This window comes from Oncorhynchus mykiss, chromosome 25 (assembly GCF_057628025.1).
Source record: "Oncorhynchus mykiss isolate SJ-2025 chromosome 25, ASM5762802v1, whole genome shotgun sequence".
NCBI lineage: Eukaryota > Metazoa > Chordata > Actinopteri > Salmoniformes > Salmonidae > Oncorhynchus > Oncorhynchus mykiss.
This window is the reverse complement of record NC_143046.1, coordinates 47555410-47578604: the sequence shown is the minus strand read 5'-3', so window position 1 is coordinate 47578604 and position 23195 is coordinate 47555410. Positions and strand designations below refer to the sequence as shown.

At 42.5% G+C, this 23195-nt stretch overlaps 2 protein-coding genes across 8 annotated transcripts in view; one reads left to right on the top strand and one right to left on the bottom strand.

Moving 5' to 3' along the window:
• nid2a (nidogen 2a (osteonidogen)) overlaps positions 1-11699 on the top strand; it is a 108777-nt gene extending 97078 nt beyond the window's left edge. For 2 of the 5 annotated variants that reach the window (XM_090220420.1, XM_021584306.3), the window contains 6 exons: positions 8-137; positions 748-919; positions 6780-6937; positions 9464-9587; positions 10219-10331; positions 11279-11699. In XM_090220420.1, coding sequence (XP_090076546.1) covers positions 8-137; positions 748-919; positions 6780-6937; positions 9464-9587; positions 10219-10330 — 696 coding nt within the window. In that variant the 3' untranslated portion in view covers position 10331; positions 11279-11699. Of the gene's footprint in view, positions 1-7; positions 138-747; positions 920-6779; positions 6938-9463; positions 9588-10218; positions 10332-11159 lie in introns of all 5 variants that reach the window. The other 3 variants (XM_090220419.1, XM_021584305.3, XM_021584307.3) reach the window with 2 other exon arrangements.
• On the bottom strand, positions 11530-22253 carry rtraf (RNA transcription, translation and transport factor). 3 transcript variants are annotated; one of them, XM_021584310.3, is made up of 8 exons: positions 21218-22253; positions 20403-20527; positions 19162-19261; positions 18582-18659; positions 17794-17882; positions 17446-17514; positions 15421-15469; positions 11530-12137 (listed from the first exon to the last, which is right to left on the bottom strand). In XM_021584310.3, exons 1-8 carry the CDS (start codon positions 21276-21278, stop codon positions 11983-11985), a joined length of 726 nt encoding a protein of 241 aa, XP_021439985.1. In that variant the 5' UTR covers positions 21279-22253; the 3' UTR covers positions 11530-11982. The 3 variants fall into 3 exon arrangements, with proteins under 3 accessions (XP_021439985.1, XP_090076547.1, XP_090076549.1); XM_090220421.1 differs by having other exon boundaries at positions 18582-18670; positions 19164-19261; positions 21218-21393; XM_090220423.1 differs by lacking the exon at positions 17794-17882 and having other exon boundaries at positions 18582-18670; positions 19164-19261; positions 21218-21385.
• Between the last annotated feature and the right edge of the window lie 942 nt (positions 22254-23195).

Genomic DNA, 23195 nt, shown 5'->3' with positions numbered 1-23195 from the left:
TCCACAGGGCTCCATTGTGGTGGGCATCGACTATGACTGCAGGGAGAAGAAGGTGTACTGGACCGACCTGGCAGGCAGGACCATCAACAGAGCAAGACTGGAGCCTGGGGCCGAGCCTGAGACTCTCATCAACACAGGTACACTTACACCAGGGTTGCCATTATGAAAATGTGGCACCGAACATTTTACATTATTATTTAGGCTAATAATATAACTCAATCACTGTTCGGAAAAAAGACTGTTCAATGCATGGCTGCGTATAGCGTAGAGGCCTGGGCTATAGGCTGTATCAGATATGTTTCTTCTTTCATTGCACGGGAAAAACACGTTTCATGCAATTCTACTTTGTATGACTGGAGACATAAGCAGAATCTTTTTTTAACATGAAAAATGAGAGAGATCAATAAAAGCGTCTACCTTTCCTATGAGAAGGGGAGACACAAATAGAATACGTCCAGCTAGAGGAAGAAATGATTGTCCAAAAACAGAACTTTTAAGAGGCACTGAACCAACAATGATATTTGCTGTATTTGCTGCGCTCGCTCACTGTCTAAATTGTGCACGCTGCCTTTCCTTCTGACTGTAGGTAATGCGATTTAAAACAATCCCAAACATATTTTTTTAAGGCTAATGATGCTATGTGGCCAAAATCATGCTTTAGTAGCCTATTTTGAAATTTCTTATATTTCAGGTATTTACTACAGTATGTTCAACTGAATAACCTTTATGACTGTCCATTGTCCGTAGGTCTAACCAGTCCAGAGGGCTTGGCGGTGGACGTGGTGCGCAGAGCCATGTTCTGGGTGGATAGCACGCCGGACAAGATCGAACGTGCTAACCTGGACGGCAGCGGGAGACAGACTCTCTTTGACACTGACATGGTCAACCCCCGTGCTATCATAGTGGACTCTTCCACTGGGTAAGGTTGAGGTTTAAAGTGGGTCATGTCAAAATCTCTCACAGTGGTGTGTACATTAACACATAAATACCTAATGTAATAAAGAAAGCGTACTTGCACATTAATGTGCGCTCCCAATAGTTTAGGTGTTACACTATATTAGTCAAGTCAGCACATCTACTATTCTCACTTTTTTGCTCTAGAATAAAACATAACTTTTTGAGAACATACAGTAAATGTACCGGTTGGTTTTCTACATAGGCGTGACTATCGGCCATGGCTGTCTTATGTTCCGAGTTCAGTTACTGCGCCACTGCTTTCACAACATCTCTGACCAAAAGGAGACTTTCCCGAAAGTCATAAACTGTTCCGTGGAAAGGCGTTTGACGAGCTAGGGTGACTGGAAGAAATCAAAGCAGAACTGGAGGTGGATTGTTTCTAACTACCACACTAATCTAAGTTTGCATCCCAAATGGCACCCTATTCTCTATATATTGCACTACTGTTGTTTAGGGTCCTTGTGAAAAGTAGTGCACTATGTAGGGAATAGGGAGCAATTTGGGACACTGACTCACGTTAGTGAGACAAGGACGGCCTCGGGAGAACCTAAGGTCAAGGCTCACAGGTTTTTCTGGGTAATCTCACTCTGACCTCATCAGCTCCAAAACCCAGCCTCACTAAGATATCTCTTCTGAGGCAAGAATTGTACTTCAGGTGGTCCCTTAGGAGCAGGCTACCCTACCCTGTCAGATCCAGGTTGTGTGCATGTGTGTGCCTTTAAGTGAGTGTATGTCTTTACCTTAGTGTGTGATTTTTGTTGTTGACATCTATGATTGTGTGTGTGTGTGTGTGTGTGTGTGTGTGTGTGTGTGTGTGTGTGTGTGTGTGTGTGTGTGTGTGTGTGTGTGTGTGTGTAGGTATGCTTTTGCATCAGCATGTGTGTGTTTCATTTGAGTCGGGGCATTTCCCTTCTCCTTTAATTAATAGCCACGTTAATTAGGCTTAGTTTCCTGTGGCCCGGCTGTCTTCCTGTGATGTGCTTACTAACAATACACTCTCTGCACATCAACAGTCATGGGGGGGGGGGGGGGGACAGAAGAAGGCTGGGGCTACGTCCCAAATGGCACCCTATTTCCCATATAGTGTACTACTTTTGACCAGGTTCCATAGGGCTCCAGATATTAGGTATACTCAGTGTATACCCCCCTTTTGCACTCAGAAATGCTTCAATTCATTAGGGCATGGACTCTACAAGGTGTCGAAAGTGTTCCACAGGGATGCTGGCCGATGTTGACTCGAAATCTTCCCACAGTTGTGTCAATAGTCTGGATGTCCTTTGGGTGGTGGACCATTCTTGATACACATGGGAAACTGTTGAGCGTGAAAAACCCAGCAACGTTGCGGTTCTTGACACAAACCGGTGAGCCTCGCACCTATTCTCATACCCTGTTCAAAGGTACTTCAATCTTTTGTCTTGCCCATTCACCTTCTGAATGGCACACATACACAATCCATGTCTCAATTGTCTCGAGGCGTAAATATCCTTCTTTAACCTGTATCCACCCCTTCATCTACACTGATTTGAAGTGGATTTAACAAGTGACATCAATAAGGGATCATAGCTTTCACCTGAATTCACCTGGTCAGTTTATGTCATGGAAAGAACAGGTATCCTTAATGTTTTGTACACTCAGTGTATAGGGAATAAGGTGCCATTGGGGACCTACCCTGAGGTTGACAGCGGATGGAGACAACTGATGAAGGAGAAGGCAAAAGAGGGATAGAAAGAGACAGATTGAAGCAGAGACAGAAACAGGGAAATAGAGAGGGAGGTAGATAAATTAGTTGAGATAGGAACTGAAGGGAAAAATCAAGATATCTAAACTGTCCCTGTCTCTCCCAATCTCTTTCTTTCTCTATCGCAATTCAATTCTAAATGCTTTATTAGCATGACGAAAGTATACACTATATATACAGAAGTATGTGGACACCCCTTAGTGGATTCGACGATTTCAATCACGCCTGTTGTTTACAGGTGTATAAAATTGAGCACACAGCCAACAATCTCCATAGACAAATATTGGCACTAGAATGGCCTTACTGAAGAGCTCAGTGCCTTTCAACATGGCTCCGTCCTAGGATGCCACCTTTCCAACAAGTCAGTTCGTCAAATTTCTGCCCTGATAGAGCTGCCACAGTCAACTATAAGTACTATTATTGTGAAGAGTAAATGTCTAGGAGCAATAATGGCTCAGCCACGAAGTGGTAGCCCACACAAGCTCACAGAACGGGACAGTCGAATGCTAAAGCGCGTAGCACGTAAAAATCGTCTGTCCTCGGTTGCAACGTTCACTACCGAGTTCCAGGCTGTCTTTGAAAGCAACGTTAGCACAATAACTGTTCGCCAGGAGCATTATGAAATGGGTTTCCATGGCCGAGCAGCCGCACACAAGCCTAAGATCACCATGCGCAATGCCAAGTGTCGGCTGGAGTGGTGTAAAACTCTCCGCCATTGGAGTTAGTTCCAGTGAAGGGAAATCTTAACGTTACAGCATACAATGACATTCTAGACGATTCTGTGGTTCCAATTTTGTGGCAACAGTTTGGGGAAGGTCCTTTCCTATTTCAGCATGACAATGCCACCGTGCACAAAGTGAGGTCCATAAGAAGTGGTTTATCGAGATTGGCGTGGAAGAACTTGACTGGCCTGCAGAGAGCCCTGACCTCAGCCGCATCGAACACCTTTGGGATGAATTGGAATGCCAACTGTGAGCCAGGCCTAATTGCCCCACATCAGTGCCCGACCTCACTAATACTCTTTTGGCTGAATGGAAGCAAGTCCCCGCAGCAATGTTCCAACATTTAGTTGAAAGCCTTTTCAGAAGAGTGGAGCAAATGGGGAATCAACTCCATGTTATTAAAGCCCATGATTTTGGAATGAGATGTTCGAAGAGCAGGTATCCACATACTTTTGGTATAGTACATAGTTGTATTGCGAAACTGACAGGAGGAAAACAGGAGATTGGTCCATAGGGCAAGAGCCTTTCTGGCTCGTACAAGGCTTACTTACTTACTAATTGCCAAAGCAACCACTCTCTCCTTCCCCCTCTCTCTCTCCCCCTCCCTCTAAGGAACCACACATTCTGAGCCTGTCTGTCTATCTAAGCCCCACTCCACATCTGGAGGAACTCCTGGCCCGCTCTGCTCGGCCCACAAGATCAGCAATCAGCACAGCTACAAGTGCACGAGTGTGTGTGTACTGTGTGTGAGTGTGTGAGTGAGTGAGAAATGGGTTTTGTGTATGTGTATTTAGGATATAGGCTTGTGTGTTTGTTTCGGCAAAATGTATGCGTGTGTTTGCGTGTGTGTTTTTTTAAATGTTTGCCATACATTCAATTTGGGTTTATATCTGGTAGAGGAATTGGCTGTGAGTGGGTGCACATGTCTGTCCAGCCTCAGGAATCAAAAAGCACATGGTTAATCATGAAGCCCAATCATGAGAAGCAAAATTACACTGAAGTCACGTCCAAAGACCTGGCCTTTTCCCAAATACAATGTTCGCTCTGGAGTAACTCAAGCGTTCTTCTTTTATTATTTATACTGAACAAAAATATAAACGCCACATGTCGGTCCCATGTTTCATGAGCCAAAATAAAATATCCACAAATTTTTCCATACACAGAAAAAGCTTATTTCTCTCAAATATTGTGCACAATTTTTGCACATTTTTGTTAGTGAGCATTTCTCCTTTGCCAAGATAACTTAAGTGACTTAAGCACATTTTTACTCCTGAACTTATGTAGGCTTGCCATAACAAAGGGGTTGAATACTTTTTGACTCATTACATTTCCGCTTATTATTATTAATTTGTAAACATTTCTAAAAACATAATTCCACTTTGACATTATGGGGTATTGTGTGTAGTCCAATGACACACAATCTCAACTTAATCAATAAAAAATTCAGGCTGTAATTAAGCAAAATGTGGAAAAAGTCAAAGGGTGTGAACTTTCTGAAGGCACTGTATATACAGTGGGGCAAAAAAGTATTTAGTCAGCCACCAATTGTGCAAGTTCTCCCAGTTAAAAAGATGAGAGGCCTGTAATTTTCATAATAGGTACACTTCAAATATGAAAGAAAAAATGAGAAAAAAAATCCAGAAAATCACATTGTAGGATTTTTTATGAATTTATTTGCAAATTATGGTGGAAAATAAGTATTTGGTCAATAACAAAAGTTTATCTCAATACTTTGACAGAGATCAAACATTTTCTGTAAGTCTTCACAAGTTTTTCACACACTGTTGCTGGTATTTTGGCCCATTCCTCCATGCAGATCTCCTCTAGAGCAGTGATGTTTTTGGGGCTGTTGCTGGGCAACACGGACTTTCAACTCCCTCCAAAGATTTTCTATGGGGTTGAGATCTGGAGACTGGCTAGGCCCCTCCAGGACCTTGAAATGCTTCTTACGAAGCCACTCCTTCGTTGCCCGAGCGGTGTGTTTGGGATCATTGTCATGCTAAAAGACCCAGCCACGTTTCATCTTCAATGCCCTTGCTGTTGGAAGGAGGTTTTCACTCAAAATCTCACAATACATGGCCCCGTTCATTCTTTCCTTTACACGGATCAGTCGTCCTGGTCCCTTTGCAGAAAAACAGCCCCAAAGCATGATGTTTCCACCCCCATGCTTCACAGTAAGTAGTGTTATTTGGATGCAACTCAGCATTCTTTGTTCTCCAAACACGACGAGTTGAGTTTTTACCAAAAAGTTATATTTTGGTTTCATCTGACCATATGACATTCTCCCAATCTTCTTCTGGATCATTCAAATGCTCTCTAGCAAACTTCAGACGGGCCTGGACATGTACTGGCTTAAGCAGGGGGACATGTCTGGCACTGCAGGATTTGAGTCCCTGGCGGCGTAGTGTGTTACTGATGGTAGGATTTGTTACTTTGAACCCAGCTCTCTGCAGGTCATTCACTAGGTCCCCCCGTGTGGTTCTGGGATTTTTTCTCACAGTTCTTGTGATCATTTTGACCCCACGGGGTGAGATCTTGCGTGGAGCCCCAGATTGAGGGAGATTATCAGTGGTCTTGTATGTCTTCCATTTCCTAATAATTGCTCCCACAGTTGATTTCTTCAAACCAAGTTGCTTACCTATTGCAGATTCAGTCTTCCCAGCCTGGTGCAGGTCTACAATTTTGTTTCTGGTGTCTTTTGACAGCTTTTTGGTCTTGGCCATAGTGGTGTTTGGAGTGTGACTGTTTGAGGTTGTGGACAGGTGTCTTTTATACTGATAACAATTTCAAACAGGTGCCATTAATACAGGTAACAAGTGGAGGACAGAGGAGCCTCTTAAAGAAGACGTTACAGGTCTGTGAGAGCCAGAAATCTTTGTTTGTAGGTGACCAAATACTTATTTTCCACCATAATTTGCACATAAATTCATAAAAAATCCTACAATGTGATTTTCTGGATTTATTTTTCTAATTTTGTCTGTCAATAGTTGAAGTGTACCTATGATGTAAATTACAGGCCTCTCTCATCTTTTTAAGTGGGAGAACTTGCACAATTGGTGGCTGACTAAATACTTTTTTGCCCCACTGTACCTATCTGGTTTCATATTCAGTGTGTGCTGGAATTGAACCCACAACCTTGGTGTAGCGGAATTGATTTGTAAACACTCCTTCCCGTGAGACTTGTAACCCCAAATGCCCCCTCAGATCTAGAAGAAGTTAAGACTTGGGTTGGAGAGCGGGTGACCTGGGTTCGATCCCACCAGTTACCCTTGCACACACCATTTATGAACCAAATGAGCCACCATCCACACCACCATAATTGCCCTTTCTAAGTGCTTTCTAACTGTGTGTTGTCTCTCTAGGACCCTGTACTGGACTGACTGGAACAGGGAGGCCCCGAAAATTGAGAGATCCTCAGTGGATGGCCACAGCAGGAAGGTGCTGGTGAAGGACGGGATTGGCCTGCCCAACGCCTTGACCTTTGACACAGCCACGAGACAGGTGTGCTGGGCGGATGCAGGTAAGAGTCCCGTGCCTCCTCTAGGAGCTTGGCGCTTATAGAACCACACCTAAGGCATATAACTAGAACCATCTTACTTTCCCAAATCCTCACTCTCATAAAGAGGGGGAAAAATGCTAAACTGATCTTGGATCATGATTTTTATTTATTTTAGATTTTTTTAACTAGGCAAGTCAGTTAAGAACAAATGCTTATTTAGAATGACGGCCTACCCCGGACAACGCTGGGCCAATTGTGCACCGCCCTTTGGGACTCCCAATCAGAGCCGGATGTGATACAGGCTGGATTTGAACCAGGGACTCTAGTGACGCCTCTTGCACAGAGATGCAGTGCCTTAGACCGCTGCACCACTCAGGAGGGCAGGGCTCCAGACGTTTTAACCTGGTGGCACCAGCCCATGATTTGGTCGCGCAATAAAAACATTTGTAATCATTTTATAAAGTAATTGTAAATTATTTCACAATGCTTAATAAGAAGTGTAATAGACTACTGAGATGGTATTGTTGCTAATAACAAATACATTTCCTATATGCTATTGCAAAATAAAATTAATTTGGTTGTGTTTATGAAAGTTTTAGGTAGGCCTACTATTAGAATATGAAAAAAATGTAGGCTATATGTAAAAACGATAAACCACAAAAACACCACAATTCAAGTGTTATACACGTCACAAAGAAATTAATTATTATTTAATTAAGACAGATCTTTAAAACATACAAAACACTAATACGTTGTATTATGTTATTAGTCTGTGCTTAGTAGCCTATGCTGCCTCAAGTGCTCACATTTAGAACACATGGAATAACAGCTGTAATATTCTACAAAAAAAAGTGATATTCTGAAATCTCTATTTCAGAATATCACTTTTTTTTTGTAGAATATTATGGAGGAGAGATTAATCAAATAACTATGTTTTCCATTTTTATCTGTGGATTAATTGTCGGAGTAGAGAACACAAGATTTTGTATTACTCAAAATGGGTCCAAATTCTACAAAGATAATTCCCCCCCCAAAAAAGAACCTGTAAACATGTAAAATAACAACCCAATGTTTATCTCCCAGGACAAATTAGCTAGCAACAGCAAGCTGGCTAAATTACATGTCCCGATTTGAAGCTTCAGCACCATTCTCTCACTCCTTTCCTGCTGCCTTACGCGTCGATCACACCCACAGCTCAGTTTGCGCAAAATATTATGCAGCATCATCTGGATATGCGTGCATCAAAAGTTCAACATTCACCTTCTGCTACCATTTCTGTTCAACCTGTCTATGCATACAGTTTGATGCTCTATAAATCAAACGTATGCACCACACAGAATGCACTGCTGGCTTGCAGTGTTCCATTGGAAATGTATGTACTTCTGGTGTACCCAAATGTACTGACACGGTTGGTGTGATCAAGGCGTTACATGCATGCTGCTGAGGAAAGCGATAGTGAGGAGTCTTGGGCTACTATTGATTGCGAAGATTGAGGCCTTTTTAATCAAAAAGTAAAGAAAGAAGTAAAACAAAAAAGTTAGAGTGCCTATAGTGAAATTTGGACAAGTATTAATATTGTATTGAACAAAGATGGAAAGAACGTTGGCGCGGCCAAATGCAGGCACATGCAACTCGCTATTCAGGTAGGATGCAATTTTAGAACGTAATTAATTTTTTCGTATTTACAGTATTTTGTCATTATTATTACTGCATGTCATTGTAGGCATATTTATGAATATATGCAGCGTGTTTTGTTTCATTGTATTGAGACATTTTTGTTGGCTAAATTAAGTTTGATCTGTCTTTTTAATTGTGTGCTCAGTTTAAAATGGATTATAAGTAAACCAGTTGTAAAATAAATATCATTAGCCTATTGCTGTCATTTGTTGGGGACGCACTAACCTTTCTTGGTTGCCTAATTGCTGCAATACAGCCTATTCAAAACGTTTGTGACGTTTAAACCAGATAGCAATACACCACTGATAGTTGTTACAGTTGATTTTGGTATTTTAACCTGCTTGTCATGAACTCGTCTGGTGGGGATAGACAAAATCAGCAGACTCACAGCTGGAGCCAGTTTGGTCAGCATGTGAAAGCCGATTTATGGTCAATCTGCCTCTGTATTGGCCGTACAGCATTTACTGCTATGAGGCCTCTGCGGGAAGTCAGGGCATTCATACTTCTTGGGCTTCGCGGAGCAGAACAGAGCTGTTCTCAAGGAAGTGAGTTTGTGTTTATACATGACTTCCCACGGTCCAACGCCCACCTACCCTCAAGCAATCTTGTCAATGCGGAGCTATGCAGAGCCCTCTGCATTGTCACAACATTTGGGGGGAGATTGAATAATGGACATTTCTCGAGTTAGTGGGGATGGGGCCAAGCTGTTTTGGAGCAGAGTCAGAGGTGATTCACAGTTCAGATGCATACAGACTGTATACTATGAAAGGGGCTTATACTGTTATCAACCTGATGAAACCTATAAAATCTCTCCCTTACCATCCCCAATCTCTTATCTTTTCTGTGTCCTCCCCTCTTTCCCTCTCACAGGGACCAAGCGCCTGGAGTGCATTGCGTCCGATGGGACGGGTAGAAGGGTGATCCACAGCAACCTGAACTACCCATTCAGCATGGTGTTCTATGCCAACCACTTCTATTTCACAGACTGGAGGAGGTAAGAGAGGAACATATCTGGGTTTAAATAGTCGTAGTTATGTCAAATACTTAAAGCTGTGCTTTGATGGAGGTCGATGGGTGCAATGGTTGCATGCAAACCCTGTAAGTAATGTTTAAAGTAGTGTTATTTTTAGGTTCAGTGTAATGGTATGAGTGGTTTTTAAAAAAAAACAATCTTCAACAACACATTGCACAACTGGCAGCAACCAGCTGAATTGCGAATACAATTTACATTTAAAAAAATAGTGTACCAAAACACAAAAGACCAATAAGGTCCAAGCAAGCGCATTGAATGAAAGTATCTAGTAATGTTCATCATTAGCTGTTGTCTTGAACAGAGAGGGTATTGATGTTAAAGCCAGGGAGAAACAGTTAGGGCTCGATTCAATTTGTATTGCTTCAGTGTTACAAATTGCGTGATTCAAATGTAAAAGTCATTTCAAGTTGAGCTGACAAGCATTTACCGTGAATGCAGTCCCGCAAAATGTTGAAACATTGCCTTTAAATTTAAATCATACTGTAATGCCAAACTTCAGTACCACGGATGGAATCTAGCTCTCATCACAGCTCTTCATTAGGGCACTTTGTTCAAACTTGAATATGCATTTGTTTTTCTGTGGTGTTTGTAGGGACGGAGTCATTGCTCTGAGTCGGGACAGCAGCCAGTTCACAGACGAGTACCTACCTGACCAGAGGTCTCACCTGTACGGCGTCACCATAGCTACCACCCACTGTCTATAAGGTAACAGTGTACATCTTTATAGCGTCCAGTCCATGTGGTCAACTTTTATATCAAGCTGCCTCATGCTACAGAAACATAATTATGTGGGCTCACACACAAATCTTGACTCATGTTATTGGTGATGTTCCAGGTTGTCTGTTTTGCAGTGGTGCTTGTGCATCTCAGAAGATTGCTATATCATATGAATTGATAAGACACTTTCCTCTAAATTGAAATCTGATAATCTGTGCAGCGCCTGCAAAACAATATGGAACACCAGCAATAGCATTCACTGTTGTCAGTGGTTTTACACATCTGGTGGAAATAAATCAGATGAACTGTTCCACTTGAATTGTACTGTATGGCTTATGCCTTTTTGGGTGTCAGGTAAGATAAAAGCTGTCTATGTAGCCTGAAATTCTTATATTTTTGCAACTCTGCAGATGAAGTATGGTCCCCAGTGTTAAGGCTCCCTGCTTTTTCACAAGCTTAGTTATTATGTGACAGTATCAGAGCGGACACCTGCAAAAAAAAATAAAAGACTGTAAAATGACGAAACAGAACCTGTCAACTCGGAAGTTCCTCAGGGGGTGGGTAGAAGGCACCTGCTGCCAAATCACTGTACTTCAGACCTAGGTGACGAAATTTGACCGGTCCTCGCTTAGACATCAAAGCACTTCAAAGCCATAGAAATCTAGCGGCAAGAGCCCTATGAGATGACAGTCTTGCGTTTGTTGGGAGCACTCTTGAAATGTACAAAGAGGGGTATTTATGGAGATTTTTTTTTTAAATGACAAGTTTGGAAAGTAATGTTTGTTCTGTGACTGACGTTAGTTTTTTTTTTTTTAGCTGAGTGTGGGGTAGCCATCAAAGATGTCTGCTATCCTTCCTGTGGCCCTAATGTGGTTGTCATCTGTTGCAGGGAGACAATGATAGAGACAATCGTGTTTATGGTGCTATTTTGGCAGGCTTGCCCGTGAGAACCCTTTCGTCATACACTGCTACAGAGGCGGCGAAAGAAGACTCGCGATGGAGCAAGTATTCCACCAACCACAGCAAATTTACAAAACACCAACTGCGACAACCCCCCCCTCCCCGCAAAAAAAGTTTTGTACATTTGTTTTATACCTCATTTCTTACTTTCTACTGTATTTTTGTATGTGACTTTTTAAAGAACGCCAAAGAAAATAGCTTTAAAATAAGATCTTTGAGCCACAAGTCCTGTTATAACTGTCAATGTGTATTGAATGAACACACAGCAATGCAGTATGAGTATTCTGTGAACTAATAAGAATTGTCTTCTCACATATGTTTTACCATATTTTTTTTTAAAATCCTTTTTTATAAGATGTGATATTTATAACAATAAAATGTGATTCAGGACTTAAACAGAAATGGGTCATTTCAGCAAAGAATCTGAGAACTTACCATTTCTTATTAAAAAAAAATCTAAAAATCATTAATTTTCATATTTAAAAAAAAAGGCTCCCCCCTCCAAAACAAGACAATTTAATTCCAGTCCTCCCGGCTCCTTATCAAAAAGGGGGAGGCGAAAATAGAATAAGAACAGGGTCCTGGGACCATGTATAGTTTGTGTGACTGGTACTGCTTTTCCACAGACTGCGTGTGTTGGGAGTTATAGGGCAGAGGTCAAGGGTTCAGGCAGGCCAGGTCATCTGCCGACCTTGCCCAGGCGGTGGTCTGTCTTGGGGTCTGCGATGATGGCCTGGACAGCTACGATAGCCTCGTTGATCCGGGTCTGCAGGTCTCGCAGCTCCTCAATGTGGAGCAGGCGCAGGATCTGAGCCGCCTCGTTCAGGGTAGCGTCTGCAGAGAAAGGAGCAGCACACCGTTTGGAGGCCGTGTTCCAGGACATGAGATTATGCTCAGTCAATGATCAAGGTCACAGTTGAATTCTTGTATGACTGTAGGAACACGTTGACAGGATTAAGGATGCATGCAATCATGCTTTTGTTTTCCCTAGGTTCTAAATGCTGTGTAAAAAAAAAAAGAAGCCATTTGTAGTGACCCGAAAAAAATTAAACTTCCATACATACACTACCATTCAAAAGCTTGGGGTCACTTAGAAATGTCCTTGTTTTTGAAAGAAAAGCATATTTTTAGTCCATCAAATTGATCAGAAATACAGTGTAGGTTCATGTTGTGAATTACTATTGTAGCTGGAAAAAGCAGATTTTTTTTTAATGGAATATCTACATTTATCAGCAACCATCACTCCTGTTTCCCAATGGCAGGTTGTGTTAGTTAAAAAGTTGTTTCTGGCCATTTTGAGCCTGTAATCAAACCCACAAATGCTGATGCTCCAGATACTCAACTAGTCTAAAGAAAGACAGTTTTATTTCTTTAGTCACCAGTTTTCAGCGGTGCTAACGTAATTGGAAAAGGGTTCTGTCATGATCAATTAGTCTTTTTAAAATGATAAACTTGGATTAGCTAACACAACGTGCCATTGAAACACCGGACTGATGTGTAGATAATCCATTCAGGAAATATAAACTCAGCAAAAACAAGAAACATCCTCACTGTCAACTGCATTTGTGTGTCAATATTTGTATGAACATAAAATTCAACAACAGACAAACTGAGCAAGTTCCACAGAGATGTGACTAACAGAAATGGAATGTGTCCCTGAACAAAGGGGGGGGGGGTCAAAAGTAAGTCAGTATCTGATGTGGCCATCAGCTGCATTAAGTACTGCAGTGCATCTCCTCCTCATGTTACCCCACTCTTCCACCAAGGCACCTGCAAGTTCATACATTTCTGGGGGGGAATGGCCCTAGCCCTCACCCTCCAACCCAACAGGTCCCAGACGTGCCCAATGGGATTGAGATCTGGGCTCTTCCCTGGCCATGGCAGAACACTGACATTCCGGTCTTGCATGAAATCACACACAGAACGAGCAGTATAGCTGGTGGCATTGTCATGCTGGAGGGTCATGTCAGGATGAGCCTACAGGAAGGGTACCACGAGGGAGGAGGATGTCTTCCCTGTAACGCACAGCGTTGAGATAGCTTGTCGTCATTGCAGGCACAGTCCAATGATGCAGTGACACACTGCCCCAGACCATGACAGAACCTCCACCTCCAAAAATCGAACCCGCTCCAGAGTACAGGCCTCGGTGTAGCGCTCATTCCTTCGACAATAAACGCAAATCTGACCATCACCCCTGGTGAGAAAACCGCGACTCGTCAGTGAAGAGCACTTTTTGCCAGTCCTGTTTGGTCCAGCAACGGTGGGTTTGTGCCTGTAGATGACGTTGTTGCCGGTGATGTCTGGTTAGGGCCTGCCTTACAACAGGCCTACAAGCCCTTAGTCCAGCCTCTCTCAGCACTGATGGAGGGATTGTGCATTCCTGGTGTAACTCGGGCAGTTGTTGCCATCCTGTACCTGTCCCGCAGGTGTGATGTTCGATGTACCGATCCTGTGCAGGTGTTATGCGAGGACGATCAGCTGTCCACCCTGTCTCCCTGTAGCTCTGTCTTAGGCGTCTCACAGTACGGACATTGCAATTCATTTATTGCCCTGGCCACATCTGCTGTCCTCGTGCCTCCTTGCAGCATGACGAATGGCACATTCACACAGATGAGCAGGGACCCTGGGTATCTTTCTTTTGGTGTTTTTCAGAGTCAGTAGAAAGGCCTCTTTAGTGTCCTAAGTTTTCATAAATGACCACCATCTGTAAACTGTTAGTGTCTGAACGACCGTTCCACAGGTGCATGTTCATTAATTGTTTATGGTTCATTGAACAAGCATAGGAAACAGTGTTTAAAGCCTTTACAATGACGATATTTTGATTTTTACAAATTATCTTTGAAAGAATGTCTATACTTTATTTCTGATCAATTTGATCTTTTAATGGAACCCCCAAAAAATAAAAGAGCATTACTTTCAAAAACAAGGACATTTCTAAGTGATCCAGACCTTTTGAACGGTATTGTACACACCTCTCGGCAAGTACGTACAACTCCTGCACTGACACAGCTTGCTTATGTTGACACGACAGGCCACTTCAAACAGTGGTTCACAGGAAAATGTCACTCGTCTCCACTGACACATTCCATGTCGTTTTCTTTGCCCGGATGCATCTCCAACAGATCTGGATCAGATCTCGACTATGTGATGGCCCTAGCAATCCTACATCAACAGTAGTCAAGATAAATTCCATTACTATTCTGTCAATCATATCAATAGGACAGAACGGGTTTGCCATGGTGCCCTAGGGGACAGCCTAGCTGGGCTGTTAGCTCCTGCAAATGTATTGTTAATTTTATTATGTTGTTTTAGGAAGATAGCGATCACACATCTCGTGATCTGAAATCCTATTTTCAATAATAAATCGATTATTAGATTGATTGCACTGCTAGCTTGCTTTACAGCTAGCTTTGTCAATGCAGTTTTGATTTGGGGAGCTCATGCCGGGGATGTCCTCGAGGTGTCGGACAGCTTGGACAGACTGTTGAATCGTGTCGCTGTAATGGAAGCCTGCTACATTGGGACTGGGAGACAATTCAGCCTGGAGAACACCACTGGAGATTACTCGGACTGAGGAGGTACGGGATGCGATTCAACTCAGCGAGGGTGGCTAAGCAGTGGAAAGATTTGCAAGGCGGAGCCAGGCTACTCCCAAGTGGTCGCAACCAACGTGGTTTGGACAATGAAGAAAGCTGGCTGGCTAGTTCTGCAAGCTATTCCCAAGGAGAGCAACCACTTATCTGGAGGACTATTCAAATGTGTTATGTTTTGTTCTTTGCAGTATTTAATTATTTGGGCCATGTGATATTTACTGCAATTCAGCTTTTGGCTGTGATTGTGTAACATGTTTGAAGAGGACCACAATGGAAATACGTTTTTTACTTAAATGCATTGTATCCTCATGTTTGTATTGCGTTTTATAATTGTCAAATAAAAATGTGTAGAGACTTATTATAATAATCGTCTTGGGCACAACATGGAATTGACATCGTAAGCATTTGCAGTTACAGAAGCACTTCAAAATGTCATTTAGGGACTAGTCCCTTTGAGGATAATACACTGCAGTTTGAAATGTGTCCGTGTGCATTACTTAAAATACTCGACTGCGAGCACTCACCTCCAGTATCAAAGCCGAGGATGTGTTTGTCCAAGGCCACGGGGAGACCCTTGAGGCAAAAACAGGAAGAGACATCACAGCAATTAGGGGACACAGGAAGTGCCAATATACAGCCGTCCTCTTAAAATAGCATAGCCACGGAGATGACTTCCAGACCACTGCACACAGGCCTTACCCATCACACTGAGGATCTATGTACAGTGCCTTGCAAAAGTATTCATCCCCCTTGGCGTTATTCCTATTTTGTTGCATTACAACCTGCAATTTAAATTGATTTTTATTTGGATTTCATATAATGGACATACACAAAAAAGTCAAATTGGTGAAGTGAAATGAAAAAACTTGTTTAAAAAAAAATCTAAAAAATAAAATAAAACTGAAAAGTGGTGGGTGCATATGTTTTCACCCCCTTTGCTATGAAGCACCTAAATAAGATATGGTGCAACCAAATACCTTCAGAAGTCACATAGTTAAATAAAGTCCACCTGTGTGTAATCTAAATATCACATGACCTATCACAATCTCATTACATACACACACCTGTTCTGAAAGGCCCCAGAGTCTGCAACGCCACTAAGCAAGGGGCACCACCAAGCAAGCAGCACCATGAAGACCAAGGAGCTCTCCAAACAGATCAGGGACAAAGTTGTGGAGAAGTACGGATCAGGGTTGGGTTATACAAAAAAATCAGAAACTTTGAACATTCCACAGAGCACCATTAAATCCATTATTTTAAAAAATAAATGGAAAGAATATGGCACCACAAACCTAACAAGAGAGGGCCACCCACCAAAACTCACAGACCGGGCAAGGAGGGCATTAAATCAGAGGCAACAAAGAGACCAAAGATAACCCTAAAGGAGCTACAAAGCTCCACAGCGGAGATTGGAGTATCTGTCATTAAACTGTACACATTAAACTGTACACTCCACAGTGCTGGGCCACAGAGTGGCCAGAAAAAAGCCATTGCTTAAAGAAAAAAAACAAGCAAACACATTTGGTGTTCACCAAAAGGCAGGTGGGAGACTCCCCAAACATATGGAAGGTACTCTTTTTGGCCATCAAGGAAACCCAACACCTCATCACCCCGAGAACTTCATGTTCAATGTTTTTCCCCCCATCGGCAGGGACTGGAAAAATTGTCAGAATTGAAGGAATGATGGATGGCGCTAAATACAGGGAAATTCTTGGAAGAAACCTGTTACAGTCTTCCAGATTTGAGACTGGGATGGAGGTTCACCTTCCAGCAGGACAATGATCCTAAGCATACTGCTAAAGCAACACTCGAGTGGTTTAAGGGGAAACATTTAAATGTCTTCGAATGGCCTCGTCAAAGCCCAGACCTCAATCCAATTGAGAATCTGTGGTACGACTTAAAGATTGCTGTACACCAGCGGAACCCATCCAACTTGAAGGAGCTGGAGCAGTTTTGCCTTGAAGAATGGGCAAAGAATCCCAGTGGCTAGAAGTGACAAGATTATAGAGACATACCCCAAGAGACTGGCAGCTTTAATTGCTGCAAAAGATGGCTCTACAAAGTATTGACTTTGGGGGGGTGAATATTTTTGCATGCTCAATTTCAGTTTGTCTTTTTTGTTTGTTTCACAATGTTTTATTTTGCATCTTCAGTGGTAGGCATGTTATGTAAATCAAATGATACACACACAAAAAAAATCAATTTCAGGTTGTAAGGCAACAAAATTGGAAAAATGCCAAGGGGTGTGAATACTTTCGCAAGCCACTGTGTCAAGTGTCTCAGAGTAGGAGTGCCCCCACCCCTGTCCATATAATTTTATTCATTGTGATTTAAAAAAGGCTAAACTGATCCTAAACCAGTACTCAGATGTTTTGTACACTTGCGTGTGCTTGCCTTGTGCAAATGGTCCAAAAAATACAAAACCTGTCCTGTTTGGACCCAGTTCTGAAATATTGTGGGCATTCTTTCAGATCATGTTTTAAAACCTTTGCCATTTTGATGAGGCCTAAATGTGTAGGCGGGAGGGTGGATCTGCCTCAGTATCTCACCTCTTTAGACTGCCTGGCCTTGGCTATAGCTTCTGGGGTCAGCCTCTCTTGGATGAGGATCCTTATAGCCTGTTGGACAAGTAGAATAACCACACCATTGCTACCAAATCTGCACAGGGTCATCATTTACAACATGGTCATAAGAACTGAGTAACACCCTTTTCACAGTATAGCGCCAATCCGAACTGGCTCTGATATTTTCATTTTACATTGTCCTTTCCAGCAAGGTTCCAGTAACTATGGTGGGTGCGTAACTAGGCCATCGCACTACCGCTAGGCACAGCTTGGCTCAGTAGTGTGAAAAGGGCCTTAGTACATTTGTCCCGCTTGATGACTGCTGGTTCTCACCTTCAGCATGACCAGGTAGTCGTCGTGACGCTGGATCTTCAGCATGTTAGCCAGGCCCATCACGCCAGCCTTAAAATCTGGGTTGTTGCCTTGCGGAGCAAGAAGGGAACCCACCCAGTCACCTTAACACTATACATATCTACCCCTACCACTCCAGTATCCCTGCACATTGTGAATATGGTATTCGCACTGACCCTGTACATTCAGTAGCTTACTTTGTGTTCTTCTCATTTCTATTCCTTGTGCGTTTGTGGTCTACTTTACTTTATAGTACTACAGATATTGATTACTGCATTGTTGTGAAAGAGTTAGTCATTTCACTGTATTTGTGCAAGTGACAATAAAACTTGAAACACTTATTTTCAATACAGCATGGGCCTGCTGACATTCATAATGTCAGCTGGAGTCACAACTGTCCCTGTTGGTTTGATTCTCATCTTGTTTTGCATGGTAATCAAACAAAAGATAACCATATGTAATCACTGGGAATAAACCATCTTCAAGGGAAGTCGAGCCTAAGCAGGCCAGGTAGGTAATGAGCATACAGCAAAGGAATGGTGCCTATGCTAGAAGAGTAGCTAGTGAAAGGCACCACATGAGCCTGAGGTATCCAATGTTTATAGTCACCACTGTCAGCCTCTACATTCCCATAGCAGTGAGAGGTTGCTGTGTGCAATGATGATTTTATCACAAAACACAAGGGACAGAGGAGGAGTGAAGAGAGGATGAGAGAGATGAGTAGAGGGGTAAGGGGAGAGAGGAATAGATGAAAGAGTGGTTAAGCTCACTGTCCAGATGGATGAGTGGATCCGAGGGTTTCTCCGCCTTGGTGGCCGTGGCTGGCGGACAGTTCTTGTACTTCTCAACTGGGGAGCCAGTGGGACACACAACATCCAGAAAGTGACCACTTAGTCCATGCCCCCCACTTATTACAAAATACTTGCTTTAATAGTGTGTAAACTCAGTCATTTAACAATCCTGGACACTAACAGTGTATGGCAACAGAGGGTGGAACCACAATTAGATTATCCCTCTAACCACTAGGCAGGCAGCCTAGTGGTTAGAGCGTTGGACTAGTAACTTAAAGGTTGCAAGATCGAATCCCCGAGCTGACAAGGTACAAGTCTGTTAACCCACTGTTCCTAGGCCTTCATTGTAAATAAGAATTTGTTCTTAACTGACTTGCCTAGTTAAATAAAGGTACAAATAAATGACCCTTATGGTGGAGCAGTCAAAGTTAAAGTTGCCACTTAATACAATGCTACCATCTAGTGGCTGACATTCAAAATACCGAATCACACCTAGGAAAATAACGCTAGTCCCTTCAATAAATCAAGAGATATAAGGAGTAAATGGATGGTACAGTACCATTGTCTCCATACTCGAACCGAACTGCTAGACCCAGCAACCAGTCCACCGACTCCTGTCTCTCTTGGACACTGAATGGGCAGTTTACATCTTGAAGATACTACGTAGAAAACAGAAAATCAAGCTCATGTTCAGAAGGGAGAAAACTTGTCACAGTGTGCCTTACAGAATATGACCCAGGGTACTTTGAATACAAGATTCCTGAGACCTTAACCGTGATACAATCTTCTTCAAAATGGTTTACTCCATCGGAGTGGTGTCGTTACTAGCTCTCACCATGTAGCTCTTTAATTCAGAGCTTGTGTATTCATCAGCGCTCACCGTAAAACTAAAAAAAGCATTTATTGGACAAATGAACGTAGGTCCCTCCCTGTTTGCTTCCGTTTGGTTCCTATTGAATACACCTCAGGTGAGACATGGCTGACCAATTGTTTTCAAATGCCGCCATTCACATTTCATGAAAAAAAAATTGTAGTTTCTCCTTGAGCAGCATGCCTTACCCAGAGGAACCTTACTGTCCAGACTCATCACACTGGGGAACTATTCAAGCCTGGAGACAAAGGTTTCTGATGCAAGCGCTGACGTGTGCTATGTCTCAAGAGTCTTTCCTCATCCCGTTCTCCCCTCGCCACTTTCTTAAAAATGGCAGTTGGTAGCGAGAGGATTCGTGGAGAGGGTGCTTCCTGGACAGAAAACGGGATGGTAACTTCACAACCCCAATGGAGGTTCTCCAATGAAAAAGAGAGCGTCACAGCTATGGAGACCAGTGATTAGGCCGGTAAATCGGATTGCTTTCAGCATTCTAGGATGATTAGATCTACAGACTAATCCTGGGGCGTGTTCAGCAGGACGTTTTGGAATGTTCAGATAGAAATATGTCATGTAGAACAAACATCCATGTCTGCTCTATTCATGGGATTTCCATCTGCAACACTTGACACCATTTGGCCTTGGACTGGCTCTATTGTTTTGCCTGTGATGTAAACGGTTAGGGAAGGGGTTGAGAACAGATCCTCCTAGATACGCTGATAAAGTGGAAAAAGAACCCAGTTCAGTAAAGGAGACCATTATGAAACATGGAGATACTACGTGAACTTGCACAATAATAAAAAAACACAGATTTTCGTTTTCCATCGCAACTGTGTTACAGTGCGCCCTACTGAACATAATCCAGGTTGTAATTTCTCAGATGTAATATGAACAGACCTTTGACTGACCCTGCAGCAAGTCTTGCTGCTCACCTGCTCAAAGGACTTGGGCCATTCCGAGCTGGGGATATTTCTCAGGTTGCCCCTGTCTTCAATTTTGTAGTGTCTGATTTTCTGGTCTTCCAGCCACACAATGAAATTCCTGAACTCTGTCTCATCTGTGCAAAGCAGAACATGAAGACAGTGACACAATAACTAGATGCACAAATAGTGGTAATAATAGATTTCCTGTGTTAAATTATAGGCTGTGTTATAACTGGGGAGCCAGTGGGAATAATATGTGTTATGTAATAGGACAAAGATAAAGCACTCGTATTTATTTTGACCCGGCAGAAATTCGCATAAGAAAATTCTGTAAAATTCCTAAGACAATTCACTTGTAATATACCAACACGGAAGAGAGAGAGTATCACTTTCAGATGCCACCCATAGCCTAGCTAAAGTTAGCTAATTATCTAACATTACCTAGTTGCGTTCTCCGTCTCCACTGCCTCGATGGCACTGCTGTTAGTAAACTAGCTATGCTAGTTAGCCAACTATCTGGTTTAGCTAGCTCCCCAAAAGCTAGTTAGCTTTGCAAATGCACAAAACCTGGACCACCTAACAAGACTCACAGGTTAATAATGTTGTATTATTAAACACAGCTAAGATAAACAAAACATGCATACATATTACAGACATGGCTGTATCGAAATGTTTTAGACTAGAGTAACATCAAAAGACGGTACGGTAACAACTAACGTTAGCTAGCTAGATGCTACATATTCTGAGCATGGCCATGGGTGGCTCTGAAAGTGCACGTCATTCACTTGCAGATAGCTTGTTTATCGTGGTTTTGTTATAGCTACCGTTGCAGTCAAATCCAGAGGGGTTATGGTAATCCAACGCTGTCAGTTTTCTTCTAAACATTTTGTCAAGTGGTTCTACCTTTATAGGTCACAAACAGTGGAACTCCTAGCAGAGACGCACAGAGTTCTTCTGTGGGTTTTATGGCGGACTACAACCCAACAAGGTGTATTGCCGCCACCAACTGGACGGATTGAAACCAAAATAAGGTAAAAAGAAAATCCATACATTTTATTTAACCTGGCAAGTCAATTAAGAACTAATTCTTATTAAATGACGGCCTAACCCGCCCAAACCCTTCACCACGACGACGCTAGATCGAATCAGGCTGTTGTGATAATGCATGGAGTCGAACCAGGGTCTGTAGTGACACTGAGATGCAGTGCCTTGGACCGCTGCGCCACTTGGGATAAATGCTCAGACTCTGTAGTTAATATACCCTAACTGCACTTGAGTAGGGAGAGACTCCCTATCAAAAAACAAAAGAACATATTAACTCTTAATTTTTCTTCATTCACCACATGATTCATCCAAAGTGCATCAATCACTCCAGGAATATTTTTCATCTCTTAAACATCTACTTCCTACGAGACTCCAGATATAACCCCCTTGAGGGGTGCCCTGTTCCTAAGAGACACACACGACACTTAAAACTTGTAAAATCGGGTGAGACGCAACACACGTTTATTCTGATCCTCAGAGACACAAAAAAATTGTGATCCTCACAATCTTCACTCTACCCAGCACTCTCGCCACCAATTTGGATATCTCAAATGGATTCCTCAAGATTGGTAATTCGATCAGCTGCTCCTGATTTACAAACTATACTCCTACAAGATACGAAGTGACATTCTCATCACTGTTATCTACTTCGCAGTTTTCCTTTATTTTGGACAATGTTCCAATTCTTCTTGATTCTACCACCATTATATTCAGAATCTACTTCATCATCTGCTTCAGCCAGCTTTCCAGAAAATCCTTTCTCGTTGTCCCACCTCTGCTACACACATCAACAACCCATTAGGGCATTTGGAGAATGGGCGCCTGTGATCCTCTGGAAAACAGAGTTCTTCTTCTTCTTTAAAGTTTTATGGCAGACTAAACCTATTGTTGTATTGCTGCCACCTACTGTACAGGGTATTGAAACAAAAGCAAATATATATATATACAGTGCCTTGCGAAAGTATTCGGCCCCCTTGAACTTTGCGACCTTTTGCCACATTTCAGGCTTCAAACATAAAGATATAAAACTGTATTTTTTTGTGAAGAATCAACAACAAGTGGGACACAATCATGAAGTGGAACGACATTTATTGGATATTTCAAACTTTTTTAACAAATCAAAAACTGAAAAATTGGGCGTGCAAAATTATTCAGCCCCTTTACTTTCAGTGCAGCAAACTCTCTCCAGAAGTTCAGTGAGGATCTCTGAATGATCCAATGTTGACCTAAATGACTAATGATGATAAATACAATCCACCTGTGTGTAATCAAGTCTCCGTATAAATGCACCTGCACTGTGATAGTCTCAGAGGTCCGTTAAAAGCGCAGAGAGCATCATGAAGAACAAGGAACACACCAGGCAGGTCCGAGATACTGTTGTGAAGAAGTTTAAAGCCGGATTTGGATACAAAAGATTTCCCAAGCTTTAAACATCCCAAGGAGCACTGTGCAAGCGATAATATTGAAATGGAAGGAGTATCAGACCACTGCAAATCTACCAAGACCTGGCCGTCCCTCTAAACTTTCAGCTCATACAAGGAGAAGACTGATCAGAGATGCAGCCAAGAGGCCCATGATCACTCTGGATGAACAGCAGAGATCTACAGCTGAGGTGGGAGACTCTGTCCATAGGACAACAATCAGTCGTATATTGCACAAATCTGGCCTTTATGGATGAGTGGCAAGAAGAAAGCCATTTCTTAAAGATATCCATAAAAAGTGTTGTTTAAAGTTTGCCACAAGCCACCTGGGAGACAC